The sequence below is a fragment of the Gambusia affinis genome, linkage group LG12 (genome assembly GCF_019740435.1).
Source record: "Gambusia affinis linkage group LG12, SWU_Gaff_1.0, whole genome shotgun sequence".
NCBI classification, from domain to species: Eukaryota; Metazoa; Chordata; class Actinopteri; order Cyprinodontiformes; family Poeciliidae; genus Gambusia; species Gambusia affinis.
Genome location: NC_057879.1, coordinates 6565089 through 6592022, shown reverse-complemented (window position 1 = coordinate 6592022; position 26934 = coordinate 6565089). Strand labels below are relative to the sequence as shown.

General features: G+C 42.2%; 2 protein-coding genes across 3 annotated transcripts in view; both read left to right on the top strand.

Moving 5' to 3' along the window:
- Positions 1-5901: 5901 nt before the first annotated feature.
- LOC122841537 (tropomyosin-like) lies at positions 5902-7326 on the top strand. Its single transcript, XM_044134918.1, has one exon. The coding sequence runs from the start codon at positions 6091-6093 to the stop codon at positions 7279-7281; it is 1191 nt and encodes a 396-aa protein (XP_043990853.1). The 5' UTR covers positions 5902-6090; the 3' UTR covers positions 7282-7326.
- Positions 7327-11246: 3920 nt separating this feature from the next.
- Positions 11247-26934, top strand: part of zswim5 (zinc finger, SWIM-type containing 5) — a 64306-nt gene continuing 48618 nt past the window's right edge. For both annotated transcript variants that reach the window (XM_044134914.1, XM_044134913.1), the window contains exon 1: positions 11247-11948. In XM_044134914.1, the coding sequence (XP_043990849.1) occupies positions 11420-11948 (529 nt within the window). In that variant the 5' untranslated portion in view covers positions 11247-11419. The remainder of the gene's footprint in view (positions 11949-26934) is intronic.

The window sequence follows — 26934 nt, the reverse complement described above, 5'->3', positions numbered from 1 at the left end:
TCACTTAAGAGAAGAGAGCGAGCAGAGAGGAAAGCCGTAAAGATGGCAGAGAATGGAGGTGGAGAGAGAGAAAGAGCGAGGGGAAGACCGAGGACATTGAGAAAAGGAGGCAAATAAAAGCGGGAGACAGTGTGTGGCGAAAGCGGTGGAACAAGAAAACGGAGGAGAGAGAATAATGGGGACCAGACAAAGATGAGAAGAAGAAGAGCAGAGCTGGAAAAGGAGCCCTGGAGAGAAGGAGGGATAAGGATTTGAGACAAAGAGGCATCCAGCTGAGTGGAAAGGTGGAGAAGAGACAGATTTGATGAAAGGAAATCAAGCTTTTGAATAAAAGAGGCGAGGGAGGGAGCGGGCCGGTTGCCTGGAGCCTGTGAGCGAGTGTGTATTGTAGGGGATGGAGGGTCATAAGTAGCTGTTAAAAGGCTTGTGCCACCTCCACTGGAGGAGGAGCCCTTCAGAAAACATCTCATCAGCTGATTGTCTCGGTGCGTGCTCTGCGTGTGTGTGTGTGCTGTTTGGAGAGGAAGTGTTTTCAGGATCAAACATCGGTCTCAGAAGTTCCTCTCTGGTTGAGAGATTGCACACTGTGAGCCAAACGCAATGACAGAGACACACACAAACCGCGCACGCCGTCTGGACGGTGTGACCGCATGTTGACGCTTCGGCCCCAATTGTCACCTCGGTATCAGGCTGACAAAGTGATCCGGTCTGATCCGAACCGGCCCCTGGCACTGCACGCGCTGCACTTACATCCACTTAGGGAACCAGATTAAAGAGGGCTTTCGGCAGCAACTCAATTTCCAAAAATGCGAGGTGAAAGCAAGACCGGCCGTTCCAGGCCTGACAGGGGGAGCAAAGGAAAACTTGGAACAAGAAGAAAAGTTTGGTATTCTGTACAAAAGCAAGAACAAAAGAGAGCAATAAATAAAGATCATAATGTGTGAAATAATCTGACACCCCGCCGTTATGTACCCATAAAGAGCTGTTGAGACATGAGTGCATCCTCACTGCCCCTCATGCTTACGAGGTATTTGTTAAGTCGGCTGTTTGGCGTCATTTCCGATAGAGGGCAGTTGAGAGTTAACGTCAGAAACCAGGGGAATGTTCATGGCGATGGTGGGGGCAAATCTTCACAGCGCAAATTCTCACTTCAGAGGCAGTGCAGGTAACGCAGTGATCTGTAAACCCATCGCAACTATATGTGCATAAACGTTTGGATACTCATCTGCAATCTCCCTGATGAAACACTAAGTGACGCGCAAAAATTACTAATTTGTAACTCCCAGAGCGCCGTCCCTTTGTAAAGTGTTGAGTTCGTTGCTTCTCTTGCTGCGTCGGGTTCTTCCGTTCAAACGTCTCCACCAACTCAGTTTTAAGCAAGATATAGGAGCTTGATTTAAGTCAATAATTCCTTACTATTGGTGAAAAAGACAGATTATTTCACTTATAATGTGGCAAAACAGCAAACAGTTTATTTTTTATAGTTCACATTTCCTGCTCAAAAGTCACGTTATCTGAGAACAGCCCTCTGCATTGTCGGCGACGTCTCCAGTCTGGTTGACTCTGACGCTCATATCGCTCTTGCTAGTGATCAAACGTGGCAACGTGGAGGAGACGCTCTCACCTGCTCCCATCCTTTTAAGTCGCCGTTTTTATCTGAACGCTGTGTGGCTCCGGTGGACAAAAAAACACTATTGTCGGGAAATAAATAGAAATGATCGCAGTTGTCATTGTGGAGAATGGAAGAAAAATAGAACGAGGGACGAATAAAGAGGTTGACATTTTTTGCTCCATTGCCCCCCACCTTTTCTCTCTCCCCCCCCACCTCAAAGTGATGAAACACAGAAGAGAAAGTGTCTATAGCAAGCATAGCATGCCGCTGAGCTGTCAGGGCCTTGGTAAGCCAGACAAAAGGTGTGTGTGCGTGTGTGTTTATGTGTAGGTGCCAAGGCCAGCAGCACACGCTCTGTCTAACGAATGTCTTCACCTCAGTGTCTCACGTTGAGGTGAAGCTGTGTGTTTCTCGCCAGAAGTCCCACTTCTGTTTTCCTGTCACTGGAGGACCGGACGCAGGGTGAGGATGGCATGTAGACAACTTACTGCCGGGTCTGCGGATGAACCATTATATACTATTGTTATTATTAGAGGGGATTAGTTTTCATTAGTTTTGATATTTTTCCCGTTCGGTACCCCGGATTTCATTTCAATGCTACACGTAAAGCTGACTTCTCCCGTTAAAACTTTATTTTTGCTTTCTTGTGTTTCATAAGCGTTCTTAAGGTCCTCTTCCTCTCTCCCGTCTACCTTCCATCCCTTCTGACTTTCTCTCCGTTTTATTCCAAGTGACCCTGTACTCTTATTAGTGTTTTAAGTCAACGCTGGTTAGTCATATTTACATTGATCTCTGCTTATAATGCTTTTCCTTTCACATTCTTTTCTATAATAGAGCAATATGGTGTTGAATTTGGGTTAACTTTTGATTGTGCTTCCTGTTTGCTTCATTTATATGGTTTATCACTGAATAGCCTACACGCTGTTTTGCCTGGTTTACATAGAAGACAACGGTATTTCTTTTACATGCTTGTCCTTCTAGTATTTGTGTTGAGCATATTTCTGTTTAATTAGAATAGAATCTTTATTCTCATTTTAACAATAAAACTTTGACGCAGTTCTCCTGATAAAAACAGCGTCCATCCATCTGCCTCGCTTAAAAAGAATTGTTATAAATAATTAGTTATATTGCACTTATCTCTTGATAAAAGTTACGTTCATAATTGCTTCCCACTCAGTCGGAGAATAGCCTACTTTGCATAGAACTGACTAAGAATCTGGCTCTACTTAAACAAAGCTAGAAGAGGAACTCACTGAACCATTTGATGCTGGAACTGCGACCAGACCAGGTTCTATGGCGTAGCATGTGAAGATGCATGAACATATGTGTAACACACACATTTTTTATTTTTATTCATAAGAAATGCTCAAAATCCATTTATTTTCCTTAAACTCAACAGTTATGCATGAAGGCGTGCAGCGAGCGCTTTTCTGGTCACACCTACTAGTCAAAACAGTTTCACTAAGGAGCCACATTCACCCAGATACAATTTTCAATGTGCGAACTTTCATAAAGCGTGCGCACGTTTAAAATGTTGGGTCCCAACAGAATGGTGACATGTGAAGACACACACACACACACTGCAAACCCAAAATAGTTTTGATCTAGTTTCAAGTGCAAATATGTCAGTACACTTGACATAAAACACAACGGAAGGGTTTTTAAGTAAATAAATTCTTAATATTGATTTTAAGAAGCACTATTTCCGTTGGCAGATTATTTCACTATTTTTCCCACGTAAATGAAATAATCTGCTGGTGAAACTAGCACCTTTTCCTCAGTATTAAGGTTTTATTGACTAAAACAAGCTCCTATATCTGACTTTTGCGTTAATTCAAGTGTACTAACGTAGCTATTTGTACTTGAAAGTAGACCAAAAATATATATATTTTTAAAATTTTCACAATTTTTTATTTTTTTTTTTTCCGAAAAGTTTTTGGTTGCAAATAAAGAGTGGCCATTTTTCAACACAGTTGCCCCAACTCCGTAATAAAACGCGGTAAAACACGTTGAAGTTAGCTTCAGCGGTGATGTTAGCCGTAGATTTGCACGTGCGCTGCTAAAGTATTCATCATAACCCTATTCATACTTCTTCTTCGACATCTTTGCCATGTAGTAACCCACTAAACTTCCACGTATTTTGTTATGATTTAAGAGATGAATTGTAAAATGAATAGAAAATGATTAATAAATCGGATAACTTTCATTGGACGTGTTGAAAACGCACACCGATTCGTCACCCCGCAATGGCAGCGTGGTAGCTTTCCTGTGTACAGTGCGCACTTTTTTCTCTGCGTCCTCCTCAGACTGACAGTATATCCCCCCGCCTCCTTTTTATTATCTATCATTTCTAATCGGCGCCTCCTCTTCGGTGACTTACCGCTCATCAGAAAGCCTCTCCAACCTTAAGGCTCCTCCGCAATAAGCGAAAAAACATGTCATTAGGAGACGCCGCGTCTCTCACGTTCCCCGTTCGCTACTTCTGCTGATGTGTCTGCAGAAGAGCTTCGGCACAGGGGTGTATCCGGACCTCGGCAGCACTTCTCCGCGCCGAGTGATAATGAGAGGAATTTTACACAATGGACCCACTTTTCTCTTTGGAGTCAGTGGGGAGAAATAGCGAGTAGGGCGAGAAAACGGAGAAAACAGGATGTTGGTTGAAAAGATGGGGGCTAATACATGTGGGGGGGAAAAATACTAGGGAGAGTCACTACAAGAGCAAGAAAGAGTGATTGCCTGTTGACTGAATGAGAAAGGATGCATCATTTAATAATTGTAAATCCCACAAAGATGGGGTGTAATAGGACTTTCTTTCCTCCCACTGCTGCGTCCCGGTAATTCATCCATTCCTCTCTCTATCTCTTTCTGTCTCGCTCTTTCACTCTGTCACCCATCAATCTTTTTCCAATTACCTGCTCTGTCTATCCACAAATCCATCATAATCATTTCCATGGAAACGGGTTGCATCCTCCACTGGCTTTGGCCTATTGTTAAATATAATTGCACACCAAACAGCAGTCTTTAGGAGGGAGAAAAAAAAAAAAAAATAGGGGGTGAGTGGGGCAGCAGAGATTTGGATATTGTCCCGGCAACTAATGTCTCTCCCGCATCTCCAAAGAGTCAACTTCAAAGATGATTCAGAGCTTAATTTTAAACCGTGCCGTTCATTCATCAGCCACTTTATTGGCCATTATGTGCGGATTGGCTTCATCCTGGGCTGATGAAGCATCTTTGTGGCCCTTGAGGATGTCAATTATTTTGTAAATGGAAGATGACAACGGTTAATCCAAGCTCAGCAAAGCATAAGAACTCTTTATATTTTTTTATTTTTTGGGGGAACAAATAAGGAGCCAAGACCGCAGAAAAACTCTGTTAGGATGGGTTTTTCCTTCTGTTCACAACTGGAACTCTTCCCAAATCTGTGATGAGACACTTTTTTTAGAACCGTTCGCATTAAACGCGCAATGCTGTTCTGATGTTTGGAGAGGGGATTTTGTGTGTGAAGGGAAATGGACTGAGAAAAAGCGCTTTTCCAATCATTTCTGACCACTCAAAGCACTTTGCACTAGAGTCACATTCACCCATTCACACACACATTTATACACAGATACACAGATTGGTAGGCAACGTGGGATTAAGTGCCTTTCCCAGGAGGAAGCTGATATTGAACATACAACCTTCCGATCACAAGATGACTAACTACTATACCCACAGTCGCCCAACGAGATGGTAAACGAGATGTTACGTCATTATTCAAAACACAAGTCTGTTGTGTACATGATTTCTTTTTCAGCCTCATTCACTCCGACCCACTAAATAAAATCCAGTGCAACCAATTTCCCCCAGTTATCTAGTTAGTAAATACATATAATACTTCTATTTTGTGTATCTTGTAGGATGTAAAGGTTCAATGTGTGGAGGTAAAATGGGAAAAACTATTTTTTGGGAGTTGTTATTGTGTGGGAAAAGAAAACAACCTACAAAGAAACAAGTAGAATCTGATTTTATGGTCTAATTTTAAAGATGGGGTTACGAAAAGAGCAGCTGTTCATAATGGCTCTTATGACCTGCATTGTGTCTCTTCTCATAATGATTTTTCTTCTGATAAGCCATTATTCAACGCTTGTTTTGTGTTCAGTCTACTGAAAGTGATGAGAATTTCAAATCTTGTTCATGGACCTCCATAGTTTGTTGGATCTGGAACCCGGAACTGTCGCCACATGTGACGTCATGACGACATGACGTCACACGTGACATCATATCTTGGACGTCATGGCGACCTTGGCATGTTGTCTAGAACAAGTCACAAGTTCAAGACAAGTCACATGTCTAGAACATGTGACCTGCTCTAGACAAGTCACATGTGGGGAGTCGTAGATGTAACATGCTCTAGAGGTCCGCTTTAGAATAGGTCACTTTCCCAGTGAACTGTGCGAGAGAACATTTGCGCCAAGCGAAAACTTGCTAAACTCAAGACGATGGAAGGGACTGGAGCTCCTCAATCTTCTAACATCTTCCAAAAGTGGAACAGGGTGCTGACCCAGGAGAACGAGGCCTTGAAGCAGAAAGTCCAGGAGCTGAAGGACAAGCTTCAGCAGGCCGAAGCCAAGAACCCGAAAGGTTCAGCCTGTTGCCATGTAATGCAGGAGCACCAACAGGAGCTGAGCAGCCTGAAGAAGAAACACGAGGACGTCATTTGCCGCCTCGATGCCAGCCACAAGTTCGAGCTGCAGCTGGCGGAGCTGAAGCTGGAGCAAGTCCAGATAGAGCTCCAGGAGGAAAAAAACCTCAGACAGCAAGGTGAGAATGAGAAACAGGAAGCTGTGGAAAACGGAGGGGTGCTTCAGGACAAAGACAAACATTTGGAGAAGATGTCCAAAGGGCCCGCAGTGGATCGTGAAGCACCTGAAGTCGCGGAGCTGCAGAAAATGCTTGAAAAAGAAAGAGAGCTAAGGGCCCGGGCAGAAACTGAAAGCAACAAGCAGCTTCAAGCTCTGAGGGTTCGGTCCGAAGAGATGGACCAAGAAATTATTAGAGAGCGAGACCTCAGGGCCCAAGCAGAGGCAGACAAACTAGAGGCTGTGGAAATTGCAGAGATTGCCCTCCAGAAACTGGAAGAGATCCAGAAGACGCCAACGGAGGGCAGAGAGGACAACAGTGAGAAAGTTAAAGACGGCGTCCAGCAGCTGGAAGGCATGCTGCGAGAAGAGAGAAAGCTGCGGCTCCAGGCCGAAGCCGAGATCAGCGATCACGTCAAGTCCATCAGCGTCTTCTGCAAGGAAATCAACCGGGAAATCAACAGAGTGCGAGACACGTTGGCCCACTCGAAGGCAGGGAAGAAGGAGGCTGTGGAGATCGCCGAGATCCTCCTCAAGAAACTGGAGGAAATCGAAAACTCGTCTAAGGCGCATTCACCCGTGATCAAGGCGGATGGTCGCGAGAGCCCCATATCTGAAGTCCAGCTCCAAGAGGCGAAGCGACTCATGGTCCAGGCAGAGATGGAAAAGATCGAGCGGTTCCAAGCGTTGTTTGAAGAGATGGACCAGAAGCTGAAGAAGGAACAGAAACTTCGAGCTCAAACGGAGGCAGACAAGCAAGAGGCTGTAGAAATCGCAGATATTCTCCTCCAGAAACTGGAAGAGATTGAGAAAATATCCAAGGAGCTCTAAACTCAGCTGTTTTAATAAATTTGGGGTCTTTTGTGTGGAAATGTTGACGCGTTGTTGTTGCCTCTGTCATTTGTCTAATTGTTCAAAGCTTAAAAATACACAAAAAATAAATAAAGAAAAAAGCTAACTAACAAATAAATAAACAACCAGACAAGCAAATAGATAAATAAAAGGAAAACAACCCAAAAAAGCGAGCACTTAAATGTTTTAGACCTGTTATTGGTTTGTGCTCCACCCTCTTGTTGGTGTTTTTGTTGTTGCTGTTGTTGTTTTGTTTTTATTGTGACTTGCTGGAAAATTAATTAGTCATTGGGACATGAATTAAAGGTATAAACATCTTTGTTTTAGCTGTTATGTTCATTTTATTTTATTTATGGCTTGCAGTTCATTGTTGATTCTGTGCTCGTATTAAATGTTCAAAAAGCCTGAGAAGAAAAACACGAGAGAAGAGCAAATCGATTAAAAGACACTGACAAAAAAAGAAGAGAAAAAAACATGGGGTGTTTCAGCTATTGTCCATTCTAAAAAGAAAAAAAGAAAACTTAGACCACAAACATAATAAACAACATCAACAAGAATAACCAAAACAAAAACAAAAAGAAAACAGCAATACTACAAAACATGCTGACGTTTTAGGTTCTTTGCAGCTTATTACTTGTTATTAATATTAATATTAAACAACTATAATAATATTCATAGTAATATTATTTTAGTTGTTTTTTGTTTCACTTAATCTTGTTTTCATTTTCATTTTAATCCTTTAAGAGCACTTTGTGTGAAAATACATATTTTATGGTGTTACAGCTGACTTTATTTCCACTTTGTGGGACAGTAAATCGTTTTTCTATTCTTTTCTATACCTCTTTCTATTTGATTGTATAAAACGCACTAAAAACAAACACAAAAGATAAAAAAAGACTTTAGTATTGAAATTACATTTTCAGCTTTAATAAGCTGAGTTCAGTTTGTTGTCGTAAGGTTTAAAAAAAAACAACAACCAAAAACAAAAAAAGAGAAAGACGTAAGACAAAAAAAAGCAACAAAACAACCAAGGAAACAAAAAAAGTTAAACTTGTTTACATCAACTTGTAAACCAGAGACGTTGTGGTGCTAGCCACCTACTAGTGCATTCAAGGTAGATAGGCAGCAGCAAGGAAACATTTAGAATACTTAGTGCAAAATAAAATAATCTAAAAAACTTTACACCTAATTGTCTGGTACCTTGAGGACTATTCTAGATCTGCTAATGTTTGCTTGGATACCTGGATAAAAGAAAAGCTGTGATGCCATATTGCATAGGCATAATTTTTTATTTTACTCTGAAAACGCGGAGGAACGTTAAAAACGTTGCACACACAGACCGAAGAGGAGGCTTTTCTCTTTCCCCCTGGAGTGCTTGTGCCATCCCTCGATGGAAGGACGCCCTGAGGGGGGAGCCATATCACACATAATACTGCTGACCAGAAATGTCTTTTGGCACAGTTGTCGCACAGCCGAAGCTGTTAACTAGTTTTATTTATGTGGGTGGATAATAAATCAAGCAGGATTTGTGTTCCAGTCTCTACTATTCTCACTTTAAACGCGGATTGTCGGGTACCGTTCCTTTTCTGTTGTCTTATTGAGTCGCCGGACCAACAACTTTAGCTCAAGTCATGGGTAAAAAAAATTAAAAAGATTACTTTGCTTCGGTTCAATGAAAGTGATGCATTGATTTGCAGAGCACTTCTGTAAACCCGCTTGCTTTTTGACCTTTGCACCACAAAACTGCTTAATTAGATTAAAAGTCTTTAACATTCAGAGCTAGCCTCAGGTAAATGAGCTGTGGCTTGCAGTCTGATGTAGAGGGTGAGTGTGTGGGGGGTGGGGGGTGAAGCTCTAGCCTGGGTATTAGATTAAACCCTCTGTGTCCTGCTGTGGGAAGCAGACTTAAAACTGCATGCTGCCGCCATTCAAGACCGTGCGTATTTGCTGAGTTGAAGTAATTGATATTTATAGGCCACATAATGGTGTGAATCAAATTAACAAAACAATAACTTTGTCATTCATGAGACAAACTCAGCCCATTAGTGCTTTTGCTCGTGCCAAGAAAGAGGAGATAAGCGAGAGGTGTTTTTTTGTTGTTGTTGTTGTTGTTGTTTTTTTTTCATTTATTTTAAACACGAGAGCTGCAGACTCTCGCTATGAGACATGTTTTACAGGAAAAATAAAAAATAAAAATTCAGCGAAAACTCACTCGGATGCATTATTACTGGTTTTCCTTAGATTCGGCTGTAGCGCACTGCGCGATACTTCTCCCCAAAAGCCGTTACTGTTAAAAAAACAAAAACAAACATGGGGAGAAGGGGAACATTTGAGTTTACATGACGTGCACGAGACGCTGATTGGAGTATGAAGAGGTTTGTTATTGTGTCGGTCAGTGTCAAGCATCGTTCTTAACCTCCCTCCAGTCCACAGAGCCCCAGTCTCTCTCTCTCTCTCTGTCTGCTCAATGCAATTAAGCCACAGGCACGAAGGCAGGAGGACAGGAAATACAGACATCAGCATTTTAAAATAAAAGATAAAAAGTAATATGTAAACAATATTCAGAGATATCTGTCTTTTACAGGAATGGGATAATTATGGGTGGCACTGAAGTTGTTGTTTTTTTTTTTCTATAAAAAACCTGTGGTCAAAAGTGATGTGTTTCTCTGTTAGAAATGTAGTTTCTGTTCAGTGGAGGAAACCGGACATCTACATGTTCGATTTGAATCTAAACTAAGAGCATTTAGCACAATTCACTACATGTGTTAGCGTCTCTTACGAACGCAAGTCTTGTTTCCAGTGAGCTTTGAGCTATGTAGGGTGGAATAGTAGGTTTATTGGAAGACCAGAATTGAACCTTTTGACCCAAATGCGAAAAACAAAAATGAAATAAAAATGTATGTGGAGTGGAAAACTGATATTGGACCATCCCCACAGTAAAGCAAGGTGGAGGCAGCGTCATGCTTCGGGGAGAGTTTTATTCAGCGGGGACAGGGTAGGTAGAGTTGCTAAGGAGATGGACGGAACCAGAGCTGGCCCCAGGCATATGTACATGCGAGTTAAGCATCTGCTTAGGGCCCCACCACCACCACTAGGGGGTCACCAAGAGCGACATTTGCTTGTATTTGCAGTGATAGTTTTACACCGTCTACACTTTCTGTTACAAATGTCAAAAACAAAAGATACTACACTTTTCCACTTGTTTGCTGTAGATTCTGTCTCTGTCTGCAGATGTTACTTTCAAGTAGTTAAATGAATAATGCCACACTTACAGTAAATGCTACTCTGAATTTCAAAATGCTAATTAATTGGAGAAGTGAAGTAATCTGGCAGTGGAAATAGTTTTTTTTTTAAAAACTAAAAAATTTTTTAAAAGTAATTACTGACTTAAAACAAGCTCCTGTGTCTTGCTAAAAATTACCTGAAGGTCAATTTTGTCTTGTTTCAAGTGCCATAAGACATTAGCACTAAAAGCTAGACTAAAAATACTTAAGATTTTGTGTTTTCAAAGTGTAAGCTAATCACAAATGACACTAATAGCAGTAGGTATGATACAGGTATAATGTAGCCTATTGCGTAGGGCCCCAAAAAAGGCTTGTGCCGGCTGTGGACGGAACTAAATATGAGTATCCACGAAGAAAACAAAAAGGTTAAGACCCTAAACAAATTAACCTAAATGAGTTCCCTCATCTCTCCGTTCTCTCTGACAGAACTTGGCCTATTTTGCAAGGCAGATTGAGTATTCAATGCGTCTAAATCTGCAAAACTTCTCAAACAATTTATTTAGTTACAACTTATGTTACTTTGTCTTTGCCAATCACACAAAATCTCATTGAAATACTTTAAAGTTTTTGGTTGTTTACGTGACAAAACGTAAAAAGGAAATAATAAAAGATGCACTTTTTTTCTAGATAGAAACAGAATCTTTGTTTTATTTTGAAGGCTGCGAACGGAAGTCCCTCTGAAAACCCTGCTTTGGTCGTACAGTGAAACGCTCGGTGTGTGTGTGTGTGTGTGTGTGTGTGGTGTGTGTGTGTGTGTCGTTTGAGAGCGTGTGTTTCGGCTTCCTGCGCGGCGTCCGCACACCGTCCGTCTCGTCAGTGTAGATCGGCTCACCATGGCGGAAGGACGCAGAGAACAACCGCCTCATCCTCCTCTCTCCGTACCACCAGCAAGCAAGCGACCCTGCCTCCGCCCCGCACCCAGAGGTCCCGGGCCGGGGCCAGGGCACGGCAGCGGCTCGCCCGGCTCCCGGTATCGCTCCCCGGAGTCTCTCCTGGACTGCGCCGCTAAAGCGGTAGCGGAAAAGTGGGCCTTTGAGAGAGTGGAGGAGCGCTTCGAGCGGATTCCGGAGCCCGTCCAGCGCCGTATCGTCTATTGGTCTTTCCCACGCAACGAAAAGGAGATATGCATGTACTCTTCGTTTCAGTGCAGGGTGGCCGGCGAGGAAGGTCCGTTGGCGGCCGCCGCTGGAACTGTGGGGACAGGGTCCGGAGCTACAAACGCCGGTGGCGGCGCAGGATCTACCGCTGGTGCAGCGGCTGCCGTGGGGGCGGCCGGAGTAGTGGGCACGGGAGACGGACTCCCTTTCCGACGGGGAATTAGGCTGCTGGAAAACGGCTGTGTGGAAAATGTTTTGCAAGTCGGTAAGTGGAGTGTAAAGTATTTAACACAAAAACAAAAATTTGTTGGCACACAAACCGAGGAGTGTTTCCGAGTTCCTGCCGCTGGATCTGCTCATGATTGATGGAAGTTTTTCCGCTATCGCAGAAAGTATGCAAAGCGTCAACTTTGAACGCGTTTCGGACCACACATGCTTCGTGTTATGGTTCTCGCTTAGCAGACATAAAACGAGACAACTATGGTCGAAGTTTGAGCTAACACTAGCCAAGAATGGGGGGGAAATGAAACGAAGATACAGCTGCTCGCTAGCTTAGCCGACCAGCTGCTGTTTAAAAATTAAAGGGGCTTCCTATTGTAGGCTACCTTTATATCCTATAGGTATCCTGCTCACTTTGGTGTTTTTTGTCCACTTTTGCTGTTTTTTTTTTTTTTTTTTTTTTTGGCATCCAAAGGGCTTGCTTTTCCAGCAGCGGAAGGTGTTCTTTTTTCGCCTCTCTTCCTCTTCGGGTGTCCTCGACCGGAGCTGTCCGGAGCCGTAACCCCGGCGATGAGGAGGGGGGAGGCGGGGGGGAAAGGGAGGAGGAGAGCTGACAGACGCGGATACAAAAGCAACCGACGTAAGAGCGTCGGGGCTTTATTTTATTTTTTTAGTTTCGCAAATTACTTTTTCTCAGCTCGACTTCGGTTGAGAGTGGATTAGGATGGAAACAAAGGCTGTTATCGGGTCCCCCTTATTATGATTAATCCAGGGTTAATCCGAGAAAAAAAAAAAATCCCCCCCTCAGATTTTTCTTTTCCCCCGGCTTTTGCTTATTTGCTGGATGGACAAAGAGCGCTTCGTCGCCAGCTTGTAACAAAAACAAACAACAACAACAAAAACCCACCACCTTCATTGGAAGTTATTCTGGTGCTATAATTAAAGCTAACCCAGTTGTTGCGGTATTACATCTATATTTCCTAATCGGTGCGCTCGCCCGCAGCGCTCCGAGCCGCGCGCAGCACAAAGGCTTTCCAGTTGAAATGATCGATAAGCGTCTCGCATTTCCAGCGCTGCAGAGAGAGAGAGAGAGAGAGAGAGAGAGAGAGGGAGAGAGAGAGGGAGAGAGGCTGCTTTCAAACAAAGGGCAATTCCGCAAAGCTTCGGCTCCTTCCTCTCCCCCTCCACCTCCACCTCTTCTTCATGCTCAGCAACAAACAAACTGAAACCCCAGACATCAGGGAAATTGGTGGCATGAAACCGACGGATAGTCAGAAACGGTCTATATGGTTACCAGGAGGATTTTCTTTTAGCTCCCCCTTCTTTTTCTGCTCTGGCCATATGGCGAGAGAGTCGCTGGAGCTTTTCTGGGGGTTTCATGTTGCTCTGAGGTATCAGAGCTGTACCCGCTGCCTTCTCTACAAATGCTGGATCGAATTGCATCTTAAGATGCTCATTGATTTCAGCCCCATAGAGGGGGGGGGGGCTTATAGGGGAACACGAAACAGCGACTTAAGAATATTAACTTGAGGTTTGCTTTGGAATGTGGTCTGGCTTGATCTCGTTGGTTATTGCAAGTTTGATCCTTTTCCAGTGTTGTGCAAGAGTTTTGGAGTGGAGCAAAGCTAAGGTTGCCCGTAGTTAATTTCTTACATAACCACTTCCTGTGCCTGAAGCAGGTGAGGCAGCTTGGACGAATCTACATCAAAAAGCTCTACATCAAAATTATATCCGCTCCTATGATGATTTGTGATACTTTAATTGTTCCTGTCAGCAAATTACTAGCGACATGTTAGGGTTTTTTCAGTTATTTAAAATGTTACCACTTCCCAAACCACACACAAAAATAAATAAAAGGAAAAGAAAACTTAGGTTATGCAACGAATAACCTAGAGATATCTTTACAGTGATACAGAAGGGAAATTTAGGTGTAGTAGCAGCAAGTTAAGTATGTGCGGAGGTACTTTCAGCTTAACGTCAGTAAAGTGTTAGCATGTTAGCATTATGGAGTAATGCAGAGTTTCCCCTCTGCTAGCTGTTGCTACACTCGTCTGTCAGCTGGCTGAAACATTCAGAGAGCAACGTTTTCACTTGTTTTTAGCCATTTCTTTTGCTTGCTACAATTACAGACAGTAACAGTGTTGGTACTTGGAAAAAAAAAAGCCATAGCTCGCTCTTTTCTTTTTAAACTAGAGCTGGTAAGCTCCAAGAAACATCTGTTAAGAAGCAGACTGCAAGGTTGCTACCTGAAAAGCTAGCTTGTTGTTGTCTCGCTCCACAGGCAGCATACTGGGAAAAAAGTGAGTAGATTTTGCAAAATAAGCAGTTAAATTTAATACTAAAAACTTTATTTGAAAGGTTGTTACTGCTTAAGATGAAAATACCCATAACAGATGTGATATTTTATTGTTATTCTAATAGCTTTAGTTAGCTGCAGGAGGAATAATTGTTGCTTTTGTTTGTTTGTTTTTTAAAAAAAATGGTTAAAACATGTTATCCAAATTAGTTTAGATGTAGAACTGTGAGAATGAGAAGCTTAGATCATCTCGTTCCCAGACCACAACAGAAAGTTTGCTCTTTTCAGTGTAGGTTTTGCAGTCTGTCTGTATGTGACATCAAGGTGGGAAGTGCTGGTGGTATTGCACAATGTTTGTTTTAGTTTATTTTGGTCTGACTAAGCAGGCTGCACTCTCCACCAATTAACTATGTTTTCATGGCTTTAAATCAAACTTCTGAGGGCGCTTCAGCCGAGAAAGCATAAAGTCAATAGAGGCAAATCTTGTTTTCAGAACAATACAGGCATCAAATCAGTTGGCGTTCATTTGGATTGTTTGGCGTTTTGGTCATTTCGCACCCAGCCTTTTTTAACTATGAAAAGAAATGGTGTGCCAGAGGATATTTGACATGCAACGTGAAGTTGTTTCGTACTTGCTTTTCCATACTCTAACCAAAGTTTCCTTGTGCAAAATATAATAAGTGACATGTGCCTGTTGGAGGAACGTCAGTTTGGTTTCATTTGAGGTTTATTTGGAAGATTTCACAGGTCAGCCGGTCAAAACGGAGACTAAAATGAATGGAAACATAGTGTATATAGTAAAAAAAATTTGAAATGTTAAGATTTTTATAAAGGTTTTTCTCAATTGGTGATCAAGTTACCTACCTGCCCTCTATATCTGATGTTAATTCAAGTGCATTTGTGTAAAAATAGTTTGTTTGCATGTACAAACTGAAGCGTTAAGGTTGTAACAAGTGGATACAAAATTATTATTAATTGTTAGGCTTTGTGTAGCTTTTAGGGTGCTTGGGAAATATTCTTTGCTGTGAATATTTCTCGTATGATGACATACGAGAAAGAAAACACACTGAAGAAGACGGATATTCGTCCGTTAAAGCTAATGGTTTGCTTCTTTATTGTTGTAGACATGGCTCCATTTAAAACTAGACGTCCGATATGTTTACGGAAGATTTTGACTCGTCTTGATTTCCCTCTCAGGAGCCCACAGGGTTGTCTACCATGGGTTATTTTTCCGTCGCTCCTCACAGCTATCACAAGCAAAGCAGGAGCTCCAGTTCCCTGCAAACCCATGCTCATCTTTTGACTAGCCTTTTGCTCCGGTTTCTCAGAACTGCAGAGCCTCAAGCCAGATTCTACAGTCTGTTTAGATTTTATTTTATTCTTTTTAGCAGGTTTCACCAAAAAAAAACAAAAAAAACCCCAACAAAAAAACAGATGTAGCACTTAAAACAAACTCTGGGGATGGCAGTTAGCCGCTCGGTTGTCTCCAGCAGCTCGACTCTGTTGGCTTTTAAAGTCGGCACCTTAGCCCAGATGAGTAATAATGAAATCAAAACGAGCCACATAAGCGCGTCTTTATCATCAAAGGCGTCTTTGTATGCGTCAGCCGTACAGAAATGATTTGGCTGAGCATGTTTCTTATTGCTGCCCTCCGCCCTCGCTCGCATTCCGGGCAAAGGTCTCCATACGTCGGCCTCTTTCAACCCCGATAGAGACGGATCGGAGGAACGTAAGCCCATCAGCGACTCGTTGGCCCATGTGTTCTTAATAATCCAGTCCTACCCCCAAGTCATAATTAGAATAATCAAAGCAAAGCGTGATTGTTTTTGTCACACACACACATATCCACAGTTCCCCCGCCGTCTCCCCCCCTTTACCAGAACTCTTATAAAGTCCTCAGAGAGCAGGAGGAAGGGATATAACTGGCGTGAGGGTGGGGCTGGAGGGGTTCCTCAGCTTTGAGTCAAGCGTTAGGATTATTGGGTCATGCTTTGTTACCCAGCTGTAGAAAAACCCCTTGTTCACAGACAGATAGGGGAGCGGTGGGGGGAGCGCGTCGGGGGTCATCGGGTGTATGCGCTTGTCGCCGTCTCAGACGTTAATGCTGTTCCGGGTGTCTACTGACGCTTTCTGAAACCTCGGCGCCTCCGACGTAGTGAGGCGTAATGCCTAAATGCCGAAGTTGCAAAGTGCAAAAAGACGCTCACAAAACTGTCTCCAAACCTTAAAAGGTCGAGGTTATTGTTCACTGCTAAACCCTCGTTAGAAAGAGGGAAGTTTTGGGGGGTTTTTTCGACATGTTTTTTTGTTTTTCGGTTTGATGAGGCGTTTGGAGAGCCGGCCTGTCTTGCCAGCATTTGCCGGGATGTAATAATATCCTGGCAGGATGGCCGCGGGGTTCCTCGTTTGCAGAAAGTCTTCCAAACCTCTGGTGTTCGTCTGCCCTTTGGGTTTTTTTGGGGGGGTTTTTAAGAGCATCTTGTGATTAGACCCAGACTGAAGGCAGAGAGCTCATCCTCGGTTGCCTCATCTCCCTTCGTTCCTCCTCTCTGGAGTCTCCACTCCTGAATAACACTGTTTACTTTTCATCTCAGCTTTGCAAACTTTGTCTTTTCTTACAAAATTTGTGTCTCTGTATTTTATTTATTTTTTTTATCTGCTCGTCTCTTGGATGTTTGCTTCTCCTACTCGGCATCACTAACCGCTCAGACTTAGATCTGATTGCGTCCTTGAGCAATTTTGCTGTGAAGGCTTGTTAGTTTTTTTTTTTTTGAATGGCACCTTATTAAGAGGTTTCCTCTGTGTTTCTGCCTTCTGGTTCAGTTTGTCATAGTGGGTTTTTTTTTTAACAGGGGGAAGCTGGGAATAATCAGTCATGACTGAGGTCGAGCGGTTGCTGGCTGCAACCCGGCAGTGTTTCCACACTGTCGGGATGTTGGCTCATGCGCTTCTGGGTAACGGTGGGTAACTTCAGTTTAAAGTTGACAAAGCGTTGCCTGGGGGATTCAGAACGTTTTGATTTCCCGTCCGCCAAACCTCGCCTTCGGTCGTCTCTGCATGTTCATGCATTATTTTTAATAATTTAAGCCAAAAATTGATTTTTTTTTTTGTCTTAATTTTTTTAAAGAGTTGCTTATACTACAATACATTGAGATGAAATCTCCAATCACTAATAATGTAACACAAGTGTCTACAGTCGAGAGAAGTTTCTAATTTCTGAATACCTTCAAGCATTTGAGCTTTCAGCCTCAACATGCTACTCATTTTCCCAACCAAATCATAGATTTTCCGAACTGGACAAAAGTATACAACAATTTAGATTTGTACCAGGACAACATCAACATATTTTGTTCTCGCGGTCTTTGTCTGGGACCTCTTGTTCTTGACGCGTATTCTGGGATGAACCTTGTGTCTGAGAATGATGAAGTTGCAATAATATTGGACCTATGAAGCAAGTGAAAACTTATTTCTGCAAAAAAAAAAGAAAAAAAATGCGTAATGCTGATAAATTTGCAATGTTTGACCTAATTTGATAAAGGTCCAGCCAACTGGTGCTTGTAGTCTCACACTTTGTGAAATCGAGCTGCAGCTGAGTTCAGAGTGTGTCTCATGTGGTTGGAGTGTAAAGACGCCTGTGTGTGTGTAAGGTTCATTCACTGGTTAATGAGTGTTTCTGGCTACTATTAAAGCATAAAAGACAAAGGAAGATTCTGAGCAAACCAGAGAGAATGTTATTGAAAAGCATAAGTCAGGAGATGGATGCAAAAAAAAAAATCTCTAAGGTACTGAACATCCCCTGGAGTTGATGTTAAATCCATCATCTGGAAATGGAAAGAATATAATCAGGCTTTCCTTACTAACCCAGTGACCGCACAAGAAGGAGACCAGGTCACCATGACTGCGGTGGAGTTGCATGTTTCAGCAACTCAGATGAGTTTACCAAAAGGCATGTGGGAGACTCCTTGGTCTCCCAAGAAAGTTATTATTATTATTTCTTTTTGATGAGACACAAATTGAGCATTTTGGCCATCAGACAAGATGTTTAGTGGACACCAAACACACCGTCCCGCACTGTGAAGCATGGTGGTGGTGGTATCATGGTGTGGGGATGCTTCTCGTCAGCAGGCCCCGGAAAGCTTGTAAAGGCAGAAGGTAAAACGAATGCAGCAAAATGTAGGAAAATCCTCCATCTGCAGTCAACAGGGTGGATGTTCCGGAGTGGGCTAGTCAAAGCCCAGATTTCAGTCTGATAGAGAACTTGTGGCAGGACTCAACCTGACAGACCTGGTTATGCAAACATTTATTTTATGGGAAATATTTCCATTTGTCAGAAATCAGTTTTCACTTGTAAGGTTGTTTTGATCCTTTTGATTTTTTTGGATAAATCCACATTTTGTTGAGCCTGATTCATTTGCAAAAGCAAGAAAAAAAGGACTGAACGCTTTTTAAGGGCAGTCTTTGAACTGACCAGAGCTTTAGGCGTCACACTTGTAACTGTAACTCGGTACCAAACGGTGACGTTCTCCTGAAGACTCCGTTTGTTCACTAACATGTCGGTGTCTGCATTTTACCCACTTAGCTCTCAGCCACACTCTACCGGTCAGCTGCTCTCCGACTCACAGAACTGGGACGGGGAGGTGGTGGGGAACAGATATTTAATCAGCATAATTAATTCCATGCCGGCCGAGCTCAAAAAGAGGCAATCGGTGAAACAAATCATCCCTGCATTCTTATTAGCTCTCAGAGGCCTGTGAGAGATGAGGCCATTAGGAGGAAGCGCTGATTGTTTTTTTTAAAATTTTTAAAATGTTTTTTAAGCTCTTCAACGGCGGTCGCACCTGCACGCACACAAACACGGGAGTGCACAATTTCCTTATTATGTAAAATCATTAATCCAACATTTTTGTTTATCGACCACACTCGCTCGCGCAAAACACACAAAGCACAAAGGCAGTCCTTTCATTCTCATTGTTGCTGCCGCTTGATTTTTACTGACGGTTAAACGGTGAGATTCCCAAGATGTGAAACTGCAGCTTTGACATAACCTTGATTTATCAGAGCAAGAATTTGAACATTTTTCTGCTGGTGTGGAAGAAAAAAAGAGCTCAACAGGTTCTCCTTTTGTTTTGTGTATATTTTGCTTTTGTAATTCACTCTTCTTTCCTTTTTTTCTGTTTTTTTTTTACATCGACATTTCACCCTTCCCTCTCGCATCACATTTAATAAAAGCGATACATATTTGTTTTTAGATTCTATCGTTGTGGGTTTAGGAATTGTTGACAATGTCTTCCAGTAACAGAATTGGCCGGTAATATTTGTACATTTCCTGTCAACTTAACTTAGCAAGTTTTCTGGAGGAAACCCAGTATATTGTTGTATTTCTCTTGTTGAATATTTTTGATTATTTACAACTATGAGTGGTCAAAAAGGTCCAAATAATTTTATCTTTAAATTACCCCTTCTTCCATTTAAGTAGTTATTATTCACATTTATTTGACCACTGATTAAACAAAAATAAAATTAGAGAACTATCAGTTGAAAGGTAATTTTTGGGGTCCTGTCACCAAACTTTCTTGAACAGAATATGTGAATATATTAAATCATTACGTGTCAAAATGTTCCTTGCTAAATGACAAAACAATTGTCCTGCATGAGTAGGCATCAAAGAGTTAGCCCAAAAAATGTGGACTAAATTACTGTGTTGATCCTTTAGCAACTAGTACTTAAAACTACATTGTTGGGTTTTTCTTTTAAAATTTGGCTGTTGGTTTATTTCTGGGCAAGTAAAAATAAACCTCATTCCAAAAACACGCACGTTTTCCCTCTCCCGTGTTTCCTGGCTTCTGGTTATCCTTCTGGCCACGCATGGCAAAAAAGTTTGGACGCCAAAGTTGCTTTAGCGCAGCAAAGAAAACAGGAGTCATCCGTCGTAGTTTCGTTTTCTCTTGGATCTGGTTTTTAACTTTGCTCGTCCTGCTTTTACTCGCTTCTGTTTTTTTGCGCGTGCACTTCCCACCGCCGTCACTACAGAGAAGTCAGTATAATTACGCTTTTTGACTCTAAGAACTTTATGCCTTGATACACTGTGACTCGATCCGTCCTCTTCCACACACAGGCTTCTCTCTGCTGTTTGTGCTCTTTGTTTTAGACCTGACCTCAGGTGTTTCAGCCACAGTTGCCGTCTCAGCCTTGTTTGCTGCAGCAAGAAAAAAGTGCAGTTTCCTCTCCTGCCGCTGGTACAGTTTGCTCAGCGCTCTACAGCTCAGCATCTTTTCACCCCCAAAGTGTGTATGAAAGACAAACCCAGAGCAAACAAATACAGTTTTACTCCACCTTTCATGTTTCTTTGGCCTACCTATCTCCTGTGTTTGTGCAATTATCAGCAGAGATCAATGGTGTCCTTGTTCTTTTAGCTCTTGAAGCCGACAGCCTCCTGTGTTCAGTTATTGCCCTGCTCCACACCTGTCTTTTATTAGCTTTTTGAGTGTGTGAGTGTGTGTATACCGTGTTTGTTGTACGCCTTCAGTTCAGTTGTTTTTGTCACACACACATACACACACACATATCCACAGTTAGCCCAAAAGTCTTTTAGAGAGAGGCCGGATTGGAAAGGGGACAGGCTTTCAGACCGGCGTATTATGCGCCGATTTGGTTATGATTGCCTAACAAATGTTGGGAGAAAGAAGAAAAATTAGCAGCCGTGCAGGGAAAGAGGGCGCCATTTGAAATGCAAAACTCAACTAAAGCAGAGGCCGACGAGAAATGCAAACTTTAAAATGCCAGATTTCATTGTGAACAGTTTAAAATATGAAAGCACGCCCTGGTCTGCACTAGGGGAGCCTGAAGATGCTCTAAAAGTTGGGAATTAAATACTTAAAAAGAAGAGGAAATAGTTGTTTTATTAATGTTTAGCTGTCTGAGCTGTGTGTTTTAGTTTCTTGATAAAATATTATAGTTGATAAACTGAATTTTCCAAAAATTAAACTTTTTTTTTCTTTTTTTTTAATATACAAAATTGAAAAACTTCCTTTGATATTTCTAGGAATTAACTGCAAATGTAGAGCAACTTGTACAAACTGAATCACGTCCATTCGAACAGTTCACAAAATGCTATTTTTGTATATTGTACAAAAATAGCAATATCAAAGTTGCCTTTGATATTGGCAACTTAAAGAGTAATAACATAATACAAGTTTTGTATTAAGCTTCACTGTGCATAGTCCTCTGGTAACCCCATACTAAAGGCGCTTATTGACACTGTTCTACAGAAACTGTGACCAGATATCAAGAAAAGCAAGGAGGGCAGAGTTAGATTATCACTTTGTATCAGTAAATACCCATTCTTTAAAAATAAATGCAGTGAAAATATAATCCTTATCTCTAGTGCGACACAAAAGTCAATACTCAGTATGGCTTTTTCCATGAAACATTGAGAAGAAATTGGTAAAATGATGCCATTTATACATTTTCAAGTCTTTCTTTCCTTCATCTTGGATGTCGTTACGAAAACCCGCCGCCATTGTAAAGATGATAACATGGTCCAACCTTGAACGCTCCTTAAGTCCTCCCTGAGCGAGCTGCACTTTGTCGGCCCATCCGGGTTGGATGTTGATCCATATGCTAATGCTTTCCGTCGTTCCTCTGACCGGTGTAAATGTGGTGCTTTAATTTGGTGCTTTTCGTCTTGCATTCGAATGGGCAGTCACAGATCACAGATTTCAGGCACAGATAGTCGCCACTCTTTTTGTTCCCCGTCTGTACAAATACGCACAGGGGTTGTGTGTTGCAGCGAGTGTGTGCAACACATTGGAGTCTTTTTCTAAATCTGAGCAGCACCGAGAGAGGCCTTCACGACAGAGCGAAACTGATGAGGAGTGAAATATGGATTATATCTGGTCTAGAAACCATTTCCATACCTTTTACTTGAGTTTGATCTCAGGAAATGCATAAAATGATTAATGTTTTTCTCTCTTTATAGAATAATAATCTATGTCATTATGTAGATTTTTTTTTATTGTGCTGACATTTAATGTTGTATTCAAGTGTTAAAAAGAAGAAAAAAAAAGGTGAGATTTCCCAATGGGGACCTCTCAAAGTGAAGTGAATTTCCAGGTGGCGGAGGTTCTTCTCTTTCTGGCGCTGGTTGCCTCTCTTCATCTCTGCCATCCTCTCTCCCCAAATGTGTGAATAAAGGTTTAAAAGGAAGCACTTAGTGCTAAAAGTATGAATAATCATATCAATTGGAGACCAAGTTGCCTATTATAGTGATTCAGTCTGTCAATGTGCATTAGCAAATGGGCCTGGTAGTTCTGTGTGGCTGAATAATTCAAAGTCCTCCTTTGTGTGAGACTGAAACGTGACCAGAGCACATATTTAATCCCCCCCCCCATCATCAAATGTCCTTAAACGTCTAAGCCATTCCCATTTTTCTTTACGGAAGTGGTCATTACGACTCAGTCAATTGCTATAGGCACACATTGAATAGCCGCTAATGTTCTATTGTGCCCTGAAGTATTGCTGTTCTTTCTGTTACAGGTGCAGAGTTGCTCATATTTCTCGAGCGTTTTTGGACAGTCATGTTGACGGGGGAAGGGAAACTTGAGTTGGATTTTTAAATTTATTTATCAGTCGAGCATTTTAGATGTATCAAGCAAGTAGTAGAAACACCACAGTCGGAGAGCGTAGCGTAGAGCTCATGCCCTCCTCAAAAGCGAGGTCTGGCCTGTGAAGTGCTACTTGATTGTTTCGTCGGGTAATGTAAGCCACATCATGGGCTGGGAACATAAAGATGTGTGCTTTTAGCTGAACTGTCTGTGTTTTTTGTTTGAGATCCTTTTTTTGAAGTCAAAGAAGGAAGTTCTTGAGTTGCTATTTCATGTTGAGAGAATTGGCTAATTCAGACTTCTGTAAGATTTTCGGTAATTGGTAACAAGATCACAAAAAAAGTGGTGTAAACCCTGAGAGTACCAGAGCTGGCTAACGTTTAGCTGCTAGCATCTGTTTCATAGTTTCTTAGTTTCATTAAGCTGTAGAGGGCTAACATACAAACTCTTTGAGTTTGAACTTGTGTTAATCAAACTTCAAATGGGTGATTCCAGACTGCTATATTTCTATTTTGTGAAAAAATAAAAATACACTTAAGCTAAACATTTTGATCTCTTTTCTATCACTTGGACCACCTTTGAGTATGAGAAGTGTCAAAATGGCGCTGTATTGCCTGGTTAAACCTGAGCTGGAGCATTTTACACCCTGTCGTAATTTGTGAGGCTTGTTCTCTCTTATGTAAAACCAAATGAAACGACTGTGAATCCTCACCTTTCCCAAAAACATTGTAGTTCTACTTGTTCCTTAACATCATGCGTTGTCTTGTCCTGTCTCCTGAGCTGGACATATTGCTATTCCAGATATCTGTCAAAAAATTTTTTCTCTTTCTTGTGTTTACCGTTGACAACGAAATTCTTTTGTCCCCCTTATCCTCAATTCTGATTTATCATTAGACCAAGGTGAATATTTATTGTAGCTAAAGGTTAGAGCTCTTAACAGCTTGTTCAAACTACGATTGAGATTTTTATTTTTCTGAGTGCTGTTTAGGCATCTCGAATGTTTGATTGTACCTCCTTAAATCAGTCACAGCACAGCAATTTATTTTTCTTGGATTTCATGTGATGCGTAGGCTTTCCACTCATTCTGACTCACCTATCTATCCTAAGAGGGCCTGCTGGGTCATGCTGCTCTATTGACGGCTTCTTCTACCAGAAGCCATCGTGGCTGCAATTGGTACAGTAGAGATATAGCTAATCTCATTGGATCGGATCATGAACTTTGAAACAAATAGCTCCAGTTTCTCATTTCAGGGCACAGCGTTGTGCTGCGTTTTCCACGATTCGCGTCCCTTTTCCCGTTTGCTCGTCCTCCCTGCCTCTCCCTCGCTGCTAATAACAGCACTCTGTGTGGTTTGTCTAGTGGAGAAGGCCTGCTATGGCCCATTAGGCTGGCGTCTCACCGCCAAATGAATGGTAAGATGACTGCGGAGGGAAGAGGGATAGGAAAACAGGAGGTGAGGATGAAAAAAAAAAGAAAGGAAGGAGATGGGATGGGATGGGTGAGAAGAGGAAGCAAAAGGAGACGGAGGGGAGGATGTGAGGGACTGGAGGGAGAGGGCGGGGCGAGAGGATGTGTGAAGTAAGGAAGACGTGACAGGAGGGAGGAAAGAGGATAGCTGAGAGGCAAAATGTAAGAAGTACATAACCAACCTGTCACCTCTGGCTCTCCCTTCCCCCTGCGTACACACACACACTTCACAGTCACCAAAAGCCAAAGGGGTGGGAGGGACCTCATTAGGCTCTCAGCAGTCCATCACACACACAGGGAAGAGAGCCTACCGAGCTCCGTGGTAGGGGGATGGGGGATGCCTGCAGAAAAGAGGGGAGTTGAGGGAGAAATGAAATTGAATTGATAGGAGCAGTCAAGTGCAGCAACCCACACACACACCCACACACACACGTATGCTCTCAGAGGGACATAAGGGACCAGCTCCCACCACACACTCTCAACCTCTCTCTCACAGCAACATGATTAATGTGGTCAACAGCCGTGAGGATCAGTCTGGCTGAGACCTCTCACCCTCTTACGTGCTCGCACACACACACACACTCTTCTGGCTTCCCCACTCACACAGTCAGCCATCTTTGGTCTCCTCGCACCCAAACAAAGATGGCGGAGGCAGGTCTGCCACACGGGAGAGGTTATGTGGGTTCAGTAGTTAGTAGAAACAGAACGAACCTGTGAAATGTGCTGTTTTACACTCTGTTGACCTATGAACTCATTTGAACCTTACAGACTTTGAAAATGGCTAAAGAAGTGTTCTTACATCAATAGAAACTTCTGGACTAAAGAGTGTTGTTGTCAGTGTGACGTCTTGTGTGGTGCATTCACTGATTGGAAAGAGGATTGGATATTTGGTTTCCCACAATTAGCCTTTAGGGCCTGATTGGCATAAAATTGAGCAATGTCTTAATTAGTCTATACCCAGTATTAGCCTGATAAAAAAAAAACAGCTCCTTGTCTTGCGCTTTGCTTTGTGCAGAGAGTCTGGGCCCTTGGCTATTCAGAAAAAATTGCGTACTGTTGAAGTTAAAAATTTTTACACAGTCGCTGACATTTGGTGGTGATGTAAGAGTTATTGCGCTATGAAGCTTACCGGAAATTGCCTCCACTGTGAACAACCACGTTCCACTGCGAAGAGAGAAGAGCAGAGCCAAATGAGATGGATGTTAGTATTAAATCAATATTTGTAAGAGCGGCCAACATGGGCTAAACGGCTTCATTCACTTCCTCCGCTGCCATTGCAGGCTACAATTTTAAAACGCAGCAGAAAATCAACATCATCATCATCACACCTCCTGTTCGCTGATTGGTCCGGAGGGAATTCTGGCTGAGCAATCCAACTCAGTGGGAGAAACCCCAAATGAAGGGAGATTACAAACGAGCGTAATTGCGAAGGAAGGCGATGGCCAGGCTAACCCGGCACAGAAAGGGAAAAAAACCAAAATAACTGGGACTAATTTTTCTTGCTAGGAAAGATACCTGCTCTGTTATGTAAAGTTTTGAGCTGTTTGAAGTTGCTTCCATTCACAGAAAATAGGAAGGATGAAGAAGTTACTACTCATAAGATGATATGCTGTACTTCCTCTGTTGCATGCTTCAGAGTGTGTGTATGTGCGCTGTTGGTCAAATGTGCGTATTTGCCAGTGGATGTAGTTTTTTTCTGGTAGTTGTCATGGTGTAAAAGGATTAGGGGCCTTCACTATTGCCTTACACAACATTCCTATTGTGTTGGTGTGTGCAGGGGCCCATCGGTGGAGGTTTCTCTTGAGGCCCTCCTGTTTTTCCTAAGGAGGAGCAAAGGCCGCCTTCACCATGTGTGTCCCTATGTGCCCACCAACTCTGAATGTTTCTGTGGCTACAATTTTCCTGCAGGAATGGGCTTCAGTTTTCACTTTGCGTCTTCTTCTGTTGGGAAAACACCAGCCAAGGTCCAAAAGTCTTCACCAAGTTGCCTGATTAGATTTAGCCTTGTTTTGATTTTGAAAGCGACTTTTCACATAGTTAAATATCGCCTCACAAAAAAAAAAAAAAAAGAAAGCACAAGGCGTGCTAAGCACTTTTTCTGCCACAGCAGCAGAAACCCAGCCTTTCTTTGTGTAAGTACTGAGGACTATATACTGTGTTTGCATAAATCAATGTTCAAAGTATTGTCTTATCAGTAGGATGAAACACCACCACTGTAACAATAGGATTAAAGCTGCACTTATGAAAGAAGCAATTAAATGCTATCTTATCTCATCTGCTTTTAACGGCAAAAAGCACTTTCATAATTTTTAAGTTTAGTCCTATACGTCTTCTTTTTTCTTTTTTCCTTTTTTTTTTTGAGTCGCCTGCAAGTTCCTGCAGACGAATTTGTGGATGCCAAAAAACCACCGCTGTATCTCTGTGGTTTTGTTATCTATACACACAGGCTGCTAACGTGAGATTCTCCTGGTATAATAACCTGGAGTAGAAATGGCAATGGAACTTATTCACCAAATTAAACAACAACAACAAAAAAGAGCAACACAATAAAAAAATGTTTTAAAGCAAAAACTAAATTCCTATTTCTACTAAACAAATATATATTTTGTTTTAATACAGGTCTTTAATAGACATGTGGGTTGTCTCTTTACCAACTGTGATCTTA